The sequence below is a fragment of the Mangifera indica genome, chromosome 12 (genome assembly GCF_011075055.1).
Source record: "Mangifera indica cultivar Alphonso chromosome 12, CATAS_Mindica_2.1, whole genome shotgun sequence".
Lineage (NCBI taxonomy): Eukaryota > Viridiplantae > Streptophyta > Magnoliopsida > Sapindales > Anacardiaceae > Mangifera > Mangifera indica.
Genome location: NC_058148.1, coordinates 3602885 through 3621483, shown reverse-complemented (window position 1 = coordinate 3621483; position 18599 = coordinate 3602885). Strand labels below are relative to the sequence as shown.

The 18599-nt window shown below is 31.4% G+C and overlaps 1 protein-coding gene across 1 annotated transcript; it reads left to right on the top strand.

The window, feature by feature from the left end:
• Positions 1-11666: 11666 nt before the first annotated feature.
• LOC123193124 (ADP,ATP carrier protein 1, mitochondrial-like) lies at positions 11667-15690 on the top strand. Its single transcript, XM_044605910.1, has 2 exons — positions 11667-11720; positions 15394-15690. The coding sequence occupies exons 1-2, from the start codon at positions 11667-11669 to the stop codon at positions 15688-15690; spliced, it is 351 nt and encodes a 116-aa protein (XP_044461845.1).
• The last annotated feature ends 2909 nt before the right edge of the window (positions 15691-18599 follow it).

Sequence of the window (18599 nt, the reverse complement as noted above, 5' to 3'; positions counted from 1 at the left end):
CTAAACAGAACGAGTTCGAGAGTAAAGAGTCAACAAATCTTCTATGTCATACAATGTCACTACTTGGACTTCAACTTGCTATCCATAAGTTTGATCACTGGTTCTAGGTTCTTGCGTTGAAAGTTTAATTTCTAGTGGTTTGTGAAATCTTGATAGCGGAAGGAAGTTTGAATTACAAAGTTAGCTCTTTTGTTACATCATATGAAGTATTCCATATATAATTAGGGTTGCCTCTAGCACAAATCTAGGAGTTTTCGGATTTCTTGGATGTAGGATCAAATGGCCTAAGAGGGGGGGGGGGGTGAATTAGGCAATTTTAAAACAACTTTACGAAATTTGAGAATTAAAGCAATTTATTCAAATCAATGAATGTTGCCTATTTTTAATCCAATTTATGAGAATAACTAAAATATTTCAAATAATCAATACAATCAAAATAACAAAACATAAAGTATGAGTTTAAGGGAAGAGAAAATCAAACACGTGATGTATAGTGGTTCAACTCAACCCGGCCTACGTCCACTCCTTTAAGCTTTCTCCCTTGGAGTATTCCACTAATCCTTGGTTGACCAAAACCTCAACCAAGCTTTTCTTCACAACCAAAATAGCTTCCAAGGTGCTATTAACCTTTACAAATGTTAAAGCTCAATTTCTCTCACTAGAAATTTTTTAATCTCTCCAATAGTGAACCTCACTCTTTTATAGTACGAATTTTAGTACGAAATTGAAATATGATCTCTCTCAAAGAGTGTATATGAAAGTTAAAGCTTAGTACAACCTAATGCAAATGAAATTACAAAGTGTATGAGCAAGGGTTTTGATTAGAGAAAAGAATTTGCAAGTAAATAGCTCAAAACTAATTTGCTCTCAAATATGTGAAAGTTCTTGGTGGCAAAAGTTCTTTTCGAACGAATTTGATTGGGTTTATATAGAGGAAAATAGGGAAAGTTATCGTTGTGCACAAAGAATAGCCATTTTAGTTTTCCAAAAAATGCACAATTTGGTCGACCAGATGTAATTCGGTCAACCAGATGTGACGTGGCACTAGCCATTAAAAAATTCAAATCGAAATTCGGTCGACCGGATTTAATCGGTCAACTGAATTTCTGAAAGCCAAAATACATGGCTTCTGGACAATTCGAAAGCTGCCATAGAAGAATTCGGTGGTCAAATTCGGTTGACCAAACTGTATTGCATTTTACCTCTTAAATTTTCAAAAATTGCAATTTGACCGCTAAAACTTTGAAAAGTGACAATTTAACCCATTTTTGAAAATTCTTTCAAAACCAACTTTAAGATATGAAAATGTAGTTCACAAAACTTCATCATTTTAAATGAATTAATAAACTTTAGTAAAAAAATTGACTTAACCCAATAAGTTTGAAAAACGACATTTTAACCCAAAATGTGAAAGATATGAAAATAAGTTTTCAAGTGAGCTATCCCATGCAACTAAATATTCTAATCAAAACGAATACTCGAAATTATAAATATATCCACCTAAACTTGAGTTTTTCTTCAAATCTTCAAGAATTCTTCACTTGAGCCTTGTCTTTCATTTCCATCTTGAAACTCCTTCAAGTGCATTAAATAAATTCTTGCAATCTAAGCTCACACTCAAGTAAAATCATTAGTTTATATGTTTAGGGACATATTAGTTTGTTATCATCAAAATAAGAGCATAATGACTCATTGAGTCAACAATCTCCCCCTTTTTGATGATGACAAACACATATGCACTTTAAGGAATTTTATAAAATATGTCAATGAATGTATTTCCTTGAAGTTAAGAAACACTTGATTTTTAAAAATTTTTGCAAGAACTCGCCTTAAAAAATCACGTTTCCTCCCCCTGAATATATGCAAATAATAATATGTCCAACATTTATCTCATCAATCACATATCCTCATCAAAATATCCACAACATATGTCCTCATCAAATCATCATTTAAAATATTGTATCATAATCAAATATATATATCTTCATGAGCTTCCATAACAAACTCAAAGTGTCAATCGTCAATCAAACTTCTCTCCCCCTTTGTCATTATCAAAAAGAATAAGACAATGTATATAAAAAAAATGATATGAGGAGACAAAATAATGGAAAAGCAAATGATCACCAACATGGCCCAAAAATAATCATCAAGGCTTAGTGCATGAATATAATGTCTAAATAAGTATGAGCATCAAAATAAGAGCATTAACAATTCAAACAAGATAAAGCATTAAAGCATGTGGAAAGTCCATATACATTAAATATTACATCCATAATCATAACCAAATACATCCGTAATTAAATATAGAATATAACATGTATAACTTCTCCCCCTTTGTCATTATAAAAAAGAAAATAAGAAAGATATATATCCACAAGGCAAAGAAAGACTAAAATACCTTAACACATATATAGAAGATATGATTATCAAGGCTAAACCAATGACAAAAAAGTCCAAACAATCATAATCATCCAAGTAAGAGTACTAATGCTTAGACAATATAAAGTATAAGTTCATGTAAAATACATGAATATATCACATAAACTAACAAATGTTTAACTATGCACAAACTAATCACATAATTATCAACTTAAATAAAATGAAGCACAAAGCAAGTTTCGAAATGAAAATAGAGAAGAAGAAGTATAAATGCCATATTGAATGCAATAAAATGTGATGAAATGCACCATGGCTTCGAATGTCTGTACAAGGACAAAAATGTAAATCTACATGAAGATTCACACATTTGGAATTTGAATACACACTAAGTTAAAAATGGTGAGAGAAATCTAATGGTACAATTGAAATCCAAAAAAGATGACCAAAAGAGGTATTTTAAGACAAAAACCGAATTTTGGATGATAAAATTAGGGGTTTTCAATTTAAGACTTAATTTCAAAAACTGGTAGTTAGGAAATATTATAATGATACTAGAAGGGATAAATATGTGTTTAATTTTATATAAAATAACAAAAATTTGGATGAATTGGAGCAAAAATCAAATTTTTAGGGTTTAAAGTATTTAGAGATTTTGTTGAAATTTTAGGTGAACTATGATGTTTTTGAAAGAGAATTTTGGTTAGAAAGTGTAGAAAATATGTTGGGAACCAATTTGATAAAAAAAAGTTGAAGAAACATGATGTAAAAAGCGGAGAAACATTTGCCTTTATATATTGCAGAATCTGGAGAAAACGGTCGACCGAATTTTGAAAAATATGATCGACCGAATTTTGACAAATTAGGTCGACCGAATTTTCCAATTCGTCAGCCGAATTCTGCAAAATTCTGGTGTATATTTTATGCACTTTGTTGTCCCATATTGAGTATAAACAAGCCAAAATGATCCAACTATGCAATTTTGACTCAATAACATAAAGTACAATGAAATGTGATACTAAATGTGAGGAAAATTAAATCAAACACATTAAAAATCAATGCAAGAATAATTGGTACAGGAAAACTATCAAGGATGGTCAAACATGAAATGATGCATAAAGCATATATTGACATTTTCAATTAATCCAAAACACCATAACCACAATGATATGTAAGTGCAAATGCTAATATGGTGATTCCATGATCCTAAGTGCACCTCTAATTGTGCAAAAACGTTCTTCCCCAAGAGGTTTTGTAAAAATATCCGAAAGTTGATTTTCGGTGGGTACAAAGTCAAGACAAATATCACCCTTTTGAACATGATCTCGAATAAAATGATATCTAATTTCTATATGCTTGGTTCAAGAGTGTTGAATGGGATTTTTGGATAAGCTAATAGCACTTGTGTTGTCACACAAGATCGAAGTTTTAGATAGGCTAATTCCATAATCCCTACGAGTTTGTTGCATCCACAAGGCTTTAGCACAACAACTATTGGCAGCAATATATTCCGCTTCCGTGGTTGATAAAGCTACGAAGTTTTGTTTCCTTGAAAACCATGAAACTAATGCATGACCTAGAAAATGACAAGTACCACTAGTACTTTTTCTATCGACTTAGCTTCCGACAAAGTCGGCATCCAAATAGCTCACTAGGTCAAAAGATGTTTCTCTAAGATACCATAACCCTAAAAATCTAGTGCCATGTAAATATTTGAAGATTCTTTTAAGGGCTTTTAAATGAGATTCCTTGGGACATGATTGGAATTGAGCACACAAGCACACACTAAACATAATATCGGGTCTACTAGTGGTTAAATATAAAAGAGAGCCAATCATACCTTTATACATTTTAACATCAACATTTGGCCCACTTTCATCTTTGGTGAGCTTGATAGTTGAACTCATTGGTATGCTTGAGGCTTTTAGTCCTTCCATGCCAAACTTCATTACTAAGTCCTTGATGTATGAAAACTGGTTGATGAAGATACCCTCTTTGTTTTGCTTGATATTAAGTCCGAGAAAATACTTGAGTTCTCCCATCATGCTCATTTCAAATTCTTTGCTCATGAGGTTAGAAAATTCTTCACACAAAGAGACATTAATAGATCCAAAGATGATATCATCAACATAAATTTGAACCAAAAGTATATCATTTTCTTTTCTCTTAATAAACAATGTAGTATCTACTTTTCCAATGCAAAAGTCTTTTTCAAGCAAGAATTTACTCAAACGTTCATACCATGCTTGAGGTGCTTGTTTTAAACCATAAAGAGCTTTTTGAAGTTTAAAAACATGGTTTAGGAAATCATAACTTTCAAACCCGGGAGGTTGTTCAACATAAACTTCTTCCATGATAAATCCATTTAAGAAAGCACTTTTGACATCCATTTGATATAAAATAAAATTTTTAGAACATGCAAATGCCAAAAGCATCCTAATGGATTCTAGTCTAGCTACCGGTGCAAAAGTTTCTTCAAAATCTATTCCCTCTTATTGGTTGTAGCCTTGAACCACTAATCTAGCTTTATTTCTAACAACCACTCTGGACTCATCCATTTTGTTTCTAAAAACCCATTTTGTGCCAATAACGGATTGATGATCCGAACGAGGGACTAGTTCCCAAACATTATTTCTTTTGAATTGATTTAGTTCCTCTTGCATGGCTAAAATCCAAAATTCATCATTTAATGCATCATGAAATGTTTTTGGTTCAAACTGTGAAAGAAATGCTAAATTATTTCAAAGATTAAAGGATGATCTAGTTTTAATACCTTGATTTTTCTCACCAATAATTAATTCTTTAGGATGAGCATTTGCATACCTTCAAGCCTTAGAAAGATCTTTATCTTTATCTTCTTCATGTTTTAGCTCTTGTTTTGCTTCATCTTTATCATCATTTGGTGAATCATGAATTTCCGTTTGGTCTCAATTTTTAACTAGATCATCATCAATATCAACTTGCATACTAGTTGAAGAATTAGATTCATCAAAAATGACATCCATGGATTCCTCAACTACTAGTGTCCTTTTGTTAAACACAATATATGCTTTGCTAAATGATAAATATCCAAGAAAAATGCCAATGTCCAATTTTGAATCAAATTTTCCTAAGTTTTCTTTTGTGTTCAAAACAAAGCATTTGCATCCAAAAACTTTAAAATAACCAATATTTGGTTTTTTGTTTTTCCAAAGTTCATATGGAGTTTTATCTAAAGATGGTCTTATTAAAGCACGATTTAAAACATAGCATACGGTGTTTACGGCTTCCGCCCAAAAATATTGAGGTAAAGTTTTTTTATTTAACATAGTTCTAGCCATCTCTTGAATTGTCGTATTCTTTCTTTCAACAACACCATTTTGTTGGGGAGTTCTAGGACAAGAGAATTGATGTTCAATACCATGCTCATCACAAAAGTTTTCGAATAAATGATTTTCAAATTCTCCCCCATGATCACTTCTAATGCAAGAAATATGCATTTCTTTTTCTTTTTGTATTTTCTTGACAAATTTTGAAAATGCATGGAGGGCTTCATCTTTTGATGCAAGAAAAAGTACCCAAGTGAATCTTGAAAAATCATCAACAATAACAAAAGCATAATATTTTCCACTTAGACTTGTAGTTTTTGAAGGACCAAAAAGATCAATATGAAGAAGTTGTAAAGGTCTAGATGTAGAAATATGAGTTTTACTTTTAAAAGAATTTTTTGTTTGTTTACCAAATTGACATGCATCATAAATTTTATCTTTAACAAAATCTATTTTCGGAAGACCTTTCACAAGCTTTTTCTTGGAGATTTTTGAAATCAAGTCTATGCTAGCATGACCTAATCTTCTATGCCACAACCAACTATTTTCATGCAATGCAGAGAAACATAGATTTTCATGAGATGCATTTTCTACATCTATAGTGTAAACATTTCCATCTCTATTTCCTACACAACTTGTTTTTCCATTATTCATATTTTCTATAATGCCACTATTTGGCTCAAAAATGACTTTAAATCTTTTATCACATAGTTGACTAATGCTAAGGAGATTATACTTAAGACTATCTACCAAAAGAACATTTTCAATGATAATATGAGAGTTATTACCAATATCTCCAATGCCAATAATTTTACCCTTCGCATTGTCTCCAAAGGTGACATGTCCTCCATCTTTCTTGCTTATTATCGAGAAAAGTGAAATATCTCCGGTCATGTGTCTTGAGCAAGCACTATCGAGGAACCATTTATTTTTCTTCCTTTTGTTTTTCGGTTCCTAAACACAATAGGAGATTCAAGAATTTGTCTTAGGTACCCAAATCATGTTGGGTCCTTGATGGTTAGTTTTTGTTCCCTTAGGAACCCACACTTTCTTAGTGCCCATATGATGTTTCTTTTAAATTGGGCAAGATGATGAGATATGACCTTTATTTCCACAATAATTGCAAGTTATATTTGATTCACTTAAAGTTGAGGCTTTAACAAAATAATTTTTTTAAGTATTTTGCCTTGATAAAAGATTTATAACCAAGTCCTCTTTTATTTAAGACTCCCCTTTGTATACCAAGCATTTTATCAAGAATATCTTTTCCATTTTTAAATTTTAAAACTGTTTCACTTAAATCCTTTGCTCCCATTTTTAAAACTTCAATTTCATTTTCTATAATTTCATTTTCCTTTCTAGCTATGTAAAGATCATTTTCAAACTTTTGTTTTTCGTTTTAAAAAATGGAACACTTGTTTTCTTTCTTTTCTTTTCCTTTAAGCTTAGAGATTTTTTGGTTAAAAGTTTCATTTTCTTTCTTTAAGGACTCATTTTCCTTTTCCAAGTTAAAATTTTTCTTTTTAAGGGTTGCATTTTTAGACATGTAAAGAGCAAGTTTTTCATTCATCTTTTCAAGTGTATCATATAACTTTTTATATGAGGGGTTTTCATCTATCTCATCATCTATGTCATCTAAATCATCACAAGTATTAAATGAGTTAGAGTTAATTACCTCATTATTTGTAATTGCCATGAAACACATGTTGGCTACTTCATTATCCTCCTTTTCGGATTCATTTTCATCGCTATCATCCCACATAGCCTTTATTGCTTTCTTTTTCGATCTACCAATTTTGAGGAGAAGACAATCATATTTGATATGTCCCGGCTTCTTGCATTCATAGCACACAACTTGTTATCTCCTTTGTCTTTCTCCCCTTTCACCTTTAGAAGCCTCCCTTCTTATGAAGTTTCCATTTCTTCTTAGCTTTCTATTCTTTAGAAGCTTTCCAATCTTTCTAGTCAATAGTGCAATGTCTTCATCTTCATCATTTGATGTCTCACCTTCTTCTTCTAGGAACTTTTCATTCCCTTTGATGGATGATTTGAAGACGATACTCTTTTTCTTCTTCTCTACTTCTTCAATTTGTCGTTGCTTCATAGTAAGCTCATAAGTGAGAAGTGAACCTAAAAGCTCTTCAAGAGGTAGAGTCTTGACATCTTTTGCTTCTTCGATTGCCGTCACTTTGGGATCCCAAGAGGGAGGCAAACACCTAAGAAGTTTCTTAACATTTTCTTGGTTAGTATAAACTTTACCGAGATTTTTCAATTCATTCACAATAGTAATAAATCTATCAAACATGCCACTAATAGTTTCATTTTCATTCATCTTAAATAACTCGTATAAGTGTGTGAGCATGCTAATTTTAGTCTCCTTGACTTGTGAAATCTCCTCATTTGACACCATCAATAATTCCCAAATTTCTTTAGCTGAGGTACAAGCTTGTACCTTGTTAAAGTTATATTCATTTAATGCACAATATAATACATTCATAGCTCTAGCATTAATGACAATATTCTTTTTATTTTGAGGGGTCATTTCTTCCTTAGTTTTGGGCACTTGTTTTCCATCTACTTCTTTCATAGGAACAAAAGGTCCATCTTGCACTACATCCCACAATTCATAATCACTTTGAAGGAAAATCGACATACGATTTTTCCAATAGGCATAGCCGGTGCCATCAAACAATGACGGTCTATTAGGGGCAAACCCTTCACTAACGTTATGAGATTTTCCTAGGTTAATGACCATTGCTCTAAATGGTTAAGTTTATGAGAATGAGCAACCAAACTCTGATATCAATTGTAAGATCGAATAGCCTAAAAGGGGGGTGAATTAGGCAATTTTAAAATAACTTTACGAAATTTGAGAATTAAAGCAATTTATTCAAATCAATGAATGTTGCCTATTTTTAATCCAATTTATGAGAATAACTAAAATATTTCAAATAATCAATACAATCAAAATAACAGAACATAAAGTATGAGTTTAAGGGAAGAGAAAATCAAACACGTGATGTATAGTGGTTCAGCTCAACCCGGCCTACGTCTACTCCTCCAAGCTTTCTCCCTTGGAGTATTCCACTAATCCTTGGTTGACCAAAACCTCAACCAAGCTTTTCTTCACAACCAAAATAGCTTCCAAGGTGCTATTAACCTTTACAAATGTTAAAGCTCAATTTCTCTCACTAGAATTTTTTTAATCTCTTCAAGAGTGAACCTCACTATTTTATAGTATGAAATTGAAATATGATCTCTTTCAAAGAGTGTATATGAAAGTTAAAGCTTAGTACAACCCAATGCAAATGAAATTACAAAGTGTATGAGCAAGGGTTTTGATTAGAGAAAAGAATTTACAAGTAAATAGCTCAAAACTAATTTGCTCTCAAATATGTGAAAGTTCTTGTTGGCAAAAGTTCTTTTCGAATGAATTTGATTGGGTTTATATAGGGGAAAATAAGGAAAGTTACCGTTGTGGACAAAGAATAACCGTTTTAGTTTTTCAGAAAACTCACAATTCGATCTATCAGATGTAATTCGGTCAATCGGATGTGACATGGCACTCCCATGGTGCCTACGTGGCATTAGCCGTTAAAAAATTCAAACCAAAATTCGGTCGACCGGATTTAATTCGATCAACCGAATTTCTGAAAGCCAAAATACATGGCTTCTAGACAATTCAGAAGCTGCCATTGAAGAATTCGGTCAATCAAATTCGGTCGATAGAATTTTATTGCATTTTACCCCCTGAATTTTCAAAAATTATAATTTGACCCCTAAAACTTTGAAAAGTGACAATTTAACCCATTTTTGAAAATTCTTTCAAAACCAACTTTAAGATATGAAAATGTAGTTCACAAAACTTCATCATTTTAAATGAATTAATAAACTTTAGTGAAAAAATTGACTTAACCCAATAAGTTTGAAAAATGACATTTTAACCCAAAATGTGAAAGATATGAAAATGAGTTTTCAAGTGAGCTATCCCATGCAAAGAAATATTCTAATCAAAACGAATGCTCCAAATTATAAATATATCTACCTAAACTTGAGTTTTTCTTCAAATCTTCAAGAATTCTTCACTTGAGCCTTATCTTTCATTTCCATCTTGAACTCCTTCAAGTGCATTAGATAAATTCTTGCAATCTAAGCTCACACTCAAGTAAAATCATTAGTTAATATGTTTAGGGACATATTAGTTTGTTATCATTAAAATAATAACATAATGACTCATTGAGTCAACATTGGATTCTCAAAATCTAACTAAATCCATTATTTTCTAGTGCTTGTATTAGAATCCTATTAGGAGTTGTCTTCCATGCGCGTTTTAATTTTGAAGTTTCCTAATTTTCTTAGGTTTGCTTCTTATTCCTTATAAATAGAAGAATACATTCTAAATGAGAGAATATTATGAAATTAACATAAAAATTGAATCCTAAACATAGCTAAATTTACCTAAAATGCATCTAAAAGCTATTAGTCTAGACCCAAAATGTGTGTAAAATATGCACACAACAAAGAACATTAATGCCCTAAAAGGTATTTGAGGGTGTTACAACCTGCAACCTTAATGGGAAAATATTGCTTTAATCCCCTTTAATTTTTTAAGAGACCAAAAATCCCACATTAAGAGATACAACTTGTGAGAAAGAGTTTAAGAGAAAAGTTTATCAAATGTAAATTATAGAATTTTTTGTGTGAGATTTTCTTTATATACTAAATTAGAAAATCACACATAAGCTCTTGAACTTTCTCTTGTTTTTCAATTAACTCTTTAAATTAACACCTATTAATCTTTCTTCTCACAATATGACAAAATAGTCATCCCCTTTTTATTTGTCAAATAGTTTCCTTTAAAATATAACTTACCCCCTAAAGGGTCTCAACAAAAAAAAAAAAAAACTAAAAGAGAAAAGGCTTCATTACCCTAGGTACAAACATTCATGATTTACCTAAAAAAAAAAGCCATTTGTGGGTTACAACTCTCTCGCCTTAGGTTTTTTATACAAGCTGAAGACAACTCATCAATTTCTGCCATTTCTTTCCTTAAGATAAAAATTTGATCCCTGAGGGGGGTCTAGCTCTAAAAAATAATCGTATTCATACATCAACATCAATTGCACTTAATTGAAAATATGTAATAACTTCATAAAGGCTTGTATGCCATATGAAGTTGTGAAAAAATAAACTGCAAAGGAAAAAACACATGGAAAAAAAATTACATTTATACTATCCTTCACTAATTCTTGCAGCTTTGCGAAAGCTACTAGCCACAATACCTTGCCCACTTATCTCCAGAGACGTATTTCTACATCATATATATAATGGCCTAAAACCAAAAAATTTTATCATATTCAAAATTAAGAAACCTACTCACTTTAAATGCAATCCTTTTTATGAGCTTACTGTCAAAAGATACCAGATCAATAAGTTGAATATGCATGACTACTTGAATGTCCTTGTAGGTTTCTCTAGAGAAGGTCACCAAATGCATTCGAATTATGGCATGTAGGATAATTTACTCAAAGAAAGTTTTGTCCTTTTATAGGGCATAGAAGGCTCATTACATTCACATGTATAACATTATACCTAAATCAAGACAATTGGAATATATGTTTAAGTCATACTCAACATTAGGTCAGTTTTGTCTACCTTAGTGCTAGAATTGTAACTCATGTTGAAAGGTTAAGGATTGATACTTGACATATAAAATACTATTAATGCTAAGGATGTTGGGTGTCTTCAATCGCATAGTTGCTCTCCAAGGGTAGCTTTCTTATGCACTGTTAACTATAGACTAGCTCTAAGGACACAAGTTCTTTATGTACTTGCAATGTCTAACAAAAACTCATGTTGACAATATTCCAATTGTAACATGCAAAACATCCTTAAGGATGTGGTGTACGACATTCAAAGATGTGCATCTATACATTATATAGTACCATTTCAAGCAAATGAGATGGCATACTCTATAACCTAATGAGGGGACAATCATTCCTACGTGACTTCTTGACAAATGGCCTCCTTTACAAGGTATTACTTTAGATCATGATATAAAAACACAAGGCATTGCTATGTTTATCAAAGGGGACACCCCTAAACATCATTGAGTTTACACTGTCCAAGCAATTTATTCTCACTAGATATTCTTTTTATCTCTTTTATTTTTTTTATTCATCGCATAAAAGGTATAAAAATAAAAGTCTTATAAGTATTGCAATAAAAACAAACCAAGGTAAGAAAAAAAATATTATTTCATTAAAACTAAGAACAAATACAAGAAAATTTAGTCCGTAAATACATAGACAATAAAATTATGTGAATAAACAATGTATATAATTTTGTTTACAAATAATGACTTATCACCATGTTGTGATTATGTGTTATTTTATCTCTAGTTTAAAACTACCTAATCATAACGATAATATGTCACTGTTTGTGCACAAAATTATGTAGATTATTTGTACACCTAGGACAACTCAATACATAAGTAACGACCCTTGGTTCGTAAGTACAAAAGCAGCTAAAACAACTAGGTCTAACAAACTAAGTGACACACATCTTCTACAAGGCCTTAATTTCCTAGAGTTAGATAAAACACCAAAAGTTTTAAGATCACATGAAAGGTAGTGGATCTTTTGCTATTAAGCTTTTCCTCATGTTTGGATCCATTCTCCTAACAAAAATGTAAGAACCTTATACCAAGATTATATAGGAAAGCAAGCTTCCAAGTTAATTCTAAAGTGCATCAATAATTCCTTAAGAAAACTCTCCTAAGATAACCTAAACAAAGAATGATCTATAACAACCCCAGACAAAACTGCCTATGCACTCCTTTATAAAAAGAATATTTCCAACATGCTTAGGGAAGAACAAAACTTGTCAGCTTACAAATGCAACCAAGAAGCATTTAAAACAAGTCAAATAGGTAAGAAATTCCATCAAAAGAATGAGTGGGATCTACTATTGGCTTACTCTTATAGGAAAGGCATAGGTCCAAGAAAATGTTTAACTTATGAGATGATTTTTAAAAGCCATCTCAACTAACTTAATCTTCATTAGTTTAACTTGCAATTCAAAAAAGAAGGCATTTTTCTTATGTTTCTTATTAAGAAGAAGCTAAAACAAGGATTGATATAAAATTCAATACAGAAACCCATCTTAAGACTATAAAGCTCCATAAGAGTTTCATGACACACCTCTGAGGAAAGTCATCATGTTGAATGAAATCACCACCAAACCAAAGAAGGTGCGTAATAACAACAAATGCAACATGGATAAAGAAGAGCCATTTGACAAATATAGGAGAAATCATCATGAAAACTACTATTTACATCTTTATCTTCCATAGAAGCTTCAAAATTTGAACTTCCCTCTTCCATCAAACTTAGAAGAACTCATAAAGCATCCAAAAAAGAAAAAAGAGAGAGAGAGAGAAGAAAACCTAATGGAAAATATGGAGTCCAAGCTCTTTTTTTTTTTAAAAAAAATAATCAAAGAGAATCCATTATAACTTTATAATCTACTAATGAACATCTGTCATCCATCTTGTAATGAAAATAGTGCATATCCTATTGTATCCTATAAAAACAATGAAAATACACAGTGGATATACAACTCGAAACATATGGAACCATGATAATACTAACTTGCATATTCTAGGATGATGTGATGAGATATCCATGTGACAAAGGATTCTTGAAGTTCTTGAACTCCACCTCATATTCCAAGAACTAGGGGATAAATGATGTGCAGTCAAATTGATCACTCTAAAGTCAACCTTAAAGTATAGCTAGATACATTAACTAGCAAACAACAACTAAATAATGCTCCAGCCTAAAACCCATTATGGATTCAACATTTAGACATTATGAAAGGTGACTAGTGACTAGCAACACCAAATCCATAGTTAATAAAGAAGAAGGTTATCTTGCGATTATGAAAAATGAGCTCCTCCGGACACTATGACACAACATTTTCATAGCATTCATCAAACAAAATGTTAACTTCCCCTATAAACAAGATGTTAATGATATAAGCAAACTCTCTCACATTTAAATTCAAATCATTGATAAAAATCCTAAATTAAGGGAATTTTAAATGTTCTTTTCTCTTGAACAAAGTTATATATAAAGAGCGAGAAAGCAGAGGAGAAGGGGAAAGAACACAGTAAATGCAAAAAATGATCATGTAAAAAGTGATATTGTATTATTCTTATTATATACTCAAACTAGTGAAAATATCATAAATGAATGTGATTTGATCCTTGGGCCAAATCGCATAAAAAAGTTTGTGTTGCTCCTATATATATTTTTTCTCTATCTCAATTGATTGCTCATACACCCATAGCAAATTTACTTGAGTTTTTTCAAATTCTAGTTGTTGTTACTATAATCTACTTACATAAGATTCTCAATTACACATATTAATTGATGACGAAAAAACACATCAATAAAAAGTATAGTTGGTGTGTCTCGATAGACAGCCACGCAAAAATATAAATAATGCACCAAGTCATACAGGTTGGAAATTAAATCAGCACAAGAAGCATAAAATTGATATGCATTAATCTTGTCTGTCCCACCACAATCCCACTTGTTTTCTGCAAGAACCAATTGTCATTTTCATTTTGGTTTTTTGAAGTGTCTGCTTGTTCTTCACTCGATATTATTATTGTCATTGACTCAGGTGAATCAACCTTGAGCGTAGTTTCCAATGGTAGGTCATCTGAATATGAGTAGCACACAGGCTGGCATTATAATTTTCTAATTAATAATAGAGGTGGACGACAAGATTTTAATGCGAAAGAGCAGCTAGTCATTTGACTGTGAATTATAAGGGACGATTTATTGTATTATTGTTTTGATGGATCGATGTTTAATTTTCTTGTATTTTCCTTACAAAATATTGATGTGACTTTATATAGAACGATACATGTTATACAATTCAACGTAACGAAACAGTGGATATTAAGCACAAACAAAGCTGCATGGGTCCATAATAACAAAAGCGAAATAGAAATTTCCCTGTGGGTTGAGATCCATCCATTTATGATTTTTACTTAAATTTTTGACATAAATGTTTAACTGTTGATAAATTATAATTAATTGATTTAATAGTTTTATAACATGGCAATGAAAATTACCACCTTTAATTTCCATCTCATATTCGGTAGATTGCAATAAATCAATTGACATGAATTGGTATTGTAATTATTTTCATGAATTTAAGCTAAAAAGTTCTCATCAAAGAGAGATTTAGTTATCAAATCATGTGAATTAACCTATTTGCAATCAATGAAAATAAGTGGTACTAGATAGCTTGAATGTGCTAGATTACTAAATCTAGAATGACATAGTATGTCTTAATTAGACTATTAAAACAAAATATTAATCAAAAAAACTTATTTCTATCCAAAGTTTAGTCTATTGATAAAATCTCATTCGCTAAGTTTTGAAAATTTAAATATTTACCTATCAATTTTTTCGGTTAGAATATTTATTAGTTATAAAGGTAAATATGCCATTCAACTAATATTTAGAGTTTTATTTTTCTTACTCACCATAGTCATTCCCTTATTTTTCAGAATATTGGGGTTAACCCCTACAGCCGCATTCTCTCTTTCAGTGCTCTCCCTTTGACTTGCCCTCATTTTCTTGTTGTTTCACATTTTCTTTTTACTCTTCCTATTATTTAATGATTTCAGGATGGTTTCTTCGCTAACTTTGCCCTTGTTTGGCTTATCACCAATGGTGCAGGTCTTGCATCCTACCCCATTGACATTGTCCGTAGAAGAATGATGATGACATCTGGTGAAGTAGTCAAATACCAGAGCTCATTGGATGCATTCTCTCAGATCTTGAAGAATGAAGGTGCCAAATCCCTCTTCAAGGGTGCTGGTGCTAACATTCTCCGTGCTATTGCTGGTGCTGGAGTTTTGGCTGGATATGACAAGTTGCAGTTAATTGTGTTTGGAAAGAAGTACGATTCTGGAGGTGCCTAAGAAGTATTTCTTTGCTGTTTAGTTCTAGATGGTGATGAAAATCTGATATCAAGAATTTATCCTAGCTGATTTTTATTTTAATAATTTACATTTTATTAAAGAAGAAAATGGGAAGTACTAAAAAGAGATCATTAAAAGAGAGAATACAGCTATGAAGTGTAACTTCAATATTCTGAAAATTAAGGAATGGATATAACGAGTAAAAAAATAAAACCCTAAATATTGGTTAAATAATTTTTTTATTCTTATAATTAACAGATTTTTCAAACAATAACCAGTCGACGTCTAGATATTTGATTTTCAAAAATTAACGAATAGCACTTTGTCAATGGATTAATCTTTGGGTGGGAATAAGTCTTTTGGCATATTTAAAATATAATAGACAAATCACTTGATTTTAAAGTTAGGTTTTTCCCTTAATTACAGCCTTCACATGTTTAGAAATTAAGTAGGAGTTCATAACTGTTTTAGGCGTATTTGTTTATAAAAATAAATTCGAAAATAAAATTAAGAAGTTTTATCTTTTGTTTTTGAAATTTGAATATGCAGTCATTATTATTATAAAAAATGGATTTAAAGATGAGAATAGAAAAAAAAAAAGTATTTCTTTATATAATCAATTTCATAAAAGAGCATAAACTTTAAATTTAATGTATGAAAAATAAAAATATAGGCAATTTTCATTGGCAATCACAACGGATGATAAATAAAACTAGGAGGTTATTGAAATATGATCTTAATAGTAAGCGACAGTGATGTTCAGAGGGTTGGCCTTTCCAATGTGGTGGTTCTAAGCGAGGACAACTCATTCCTTCTAGCGGATGCGGATGAATCAACCAAATATCAAGTTTTAAAATTCTGCGTTGAAGGTTCAACAACTTACCACAAGTTGCGCAGCTTCCGGGGTTTCCAGGGAACATTGTTTAGAATAGTGAATAGGACTTTTGCATAACTCTGATTAAAAAATAGTAATGATATCCTCAATTATTCTCCTGTGGGACACAAGAATTTCTTGTGGTTTAGAATTCTATACATATTGTACTAAATGTTAATATAATCTGATCATAATCTAATGTTATTCGTAATGTTATAATTTTCGTTAATTTCAATTAACTTCTGACCTTTTTTGTTATTTGTTTATTTTTTTGTTAGAACATGAATAAGAGCTGGAATCTAACTACTAATTACCAACAACACGGATCAATTCACACAATTCATTGATAGAATGCAATAACCATTCTTTGGTAATTGATGGTTTTTTAATTTTTAATGGACTGCAATAAAGTTCGAACAAACGGTTTATGGTAACAATAAATAATGGTAAATTTAATAAAATTATTATTGTGCGTGTTGGATTACAGGGCACTCAAAAGGGGCAGCGATGGTACATTAAAAATTTTTCAAGCATTTAAATCCCCATGAACTGTTACTAGATCCATTCGTAGATGACTGTCACACAACATATATGCACAATAAAAGCAACCAAATGAAGTTCAAGAAGCAAACCTACATCAACGGCTCCTTCACTTTGACAGTCATGAACCTTGGCTACAATTGCTTTCAAATCTAAGGACAGGGACGCAGCTTGATATCTACGCAAAACACTAACTCTAGAAGAGTTGATCATTCACAAATATACAACTAGGAGGCTTGTGCATGGGAAGATGTTTCAGAGGCATGAGTGTGCACTTTATATATATGAAAAAGAGTAACGAAATTGTGAAATCGTGTTTGCTTGTATAGACGTCATTTATGGCCATAAATTGATGTACACCCATATATCATTCTTATTTAATCTCGTGCTATCCGTGGTTTATTTGGATTTCGAGATGGATAAGGATTACGAATTATCCTTATCCAAGGATTATTTACACTTATACTTGATCCATGTATGGTCATCCATAGCCCAACGTAATCCATTTGGGTTTTATCTTAATTCAACGTGATAAAACCCAATCTCCACAATATCCTTTATACTCAAACACATTTTGGTCCCTATGTGCAATAAATTGCACATTTATCCGAAGATATTTTAAGACTTAAAATTGTTTATCCAAATTTCAAACTAGATTCATCTCAAATAATCTTATGTCTCTAAAGTTCAATCACCTCTTTTTATGTTTGACCCATAGATTCTCCATTAGGTTGGTAATGGACAAACTTGTGTCAAGCTTTGCACTTAACAATCATTTCAACACAAACCAAGATTGGCCTCTATGAAGGCATCATTGCCACTTGACTAACGAAGTGTTAGGGATCAACTCTTTAACCTATCAGTAATATGGTTATTTATATAATTTGATCTTTTTGTCACATAAAATCTCTTTGAGGGTAAGGTGCAAATTTGATGTCTCCTTCATAAAACCCTCGATATATATAGATTGATGCATGTACCAATGTCTAGATATATTGGATTGAGCAACAACTCAATCTTAATGTGATAAAAAGTTTTATTGGTTGTCGATACTTCATCAATTTTGGCCTATTAGAGATATTTTATTCTATGTTCAAAAGAAATGAAGCTTTTGTTGATCCAACATAGTCTTCATACATATCTTGATATGACAAATAACACCTTTCTAGCAATCCTTTATAAGGACTATGTTGGGCTAACATCAAACCATATCAATCATTGCATAAGATGGTTTGATGATTTTAAGTCTAAGAACCATATGCACCGTATTTTTCTAAAAGGATTTATTTAATAGGCACTGAAGTGACTATTCATATGAAATTCTCTTAGTGGGTTTATATGGGTGGAAATGTTTATAATGTACACCTAAGTGTTGCACCAAATTATTAACAAACAACTTTGACATGTTAAATTTCTCAAAATCTTTCAATAAGGTTATTCAACACTATGATAGTCTTAACTATATTATTGGTGCCCCCAATCATGGTAATATCAA

Coding starts and splice junctions, on each gene's coding strand:
- LOC123193124 (XM_044605910.1), top strand. CDS start 11,667: ATGAGGGGACAATCATTCCTACGTGACTTCTTGACAAATGGCCTCCTT. Junction 11,721..15,393: donor CAAATGGCCTCCTTTACAAG/GTATTACTTTAG, acceptor TAATGATTTCAG/GATGGTTTCTTCGCTAACTT.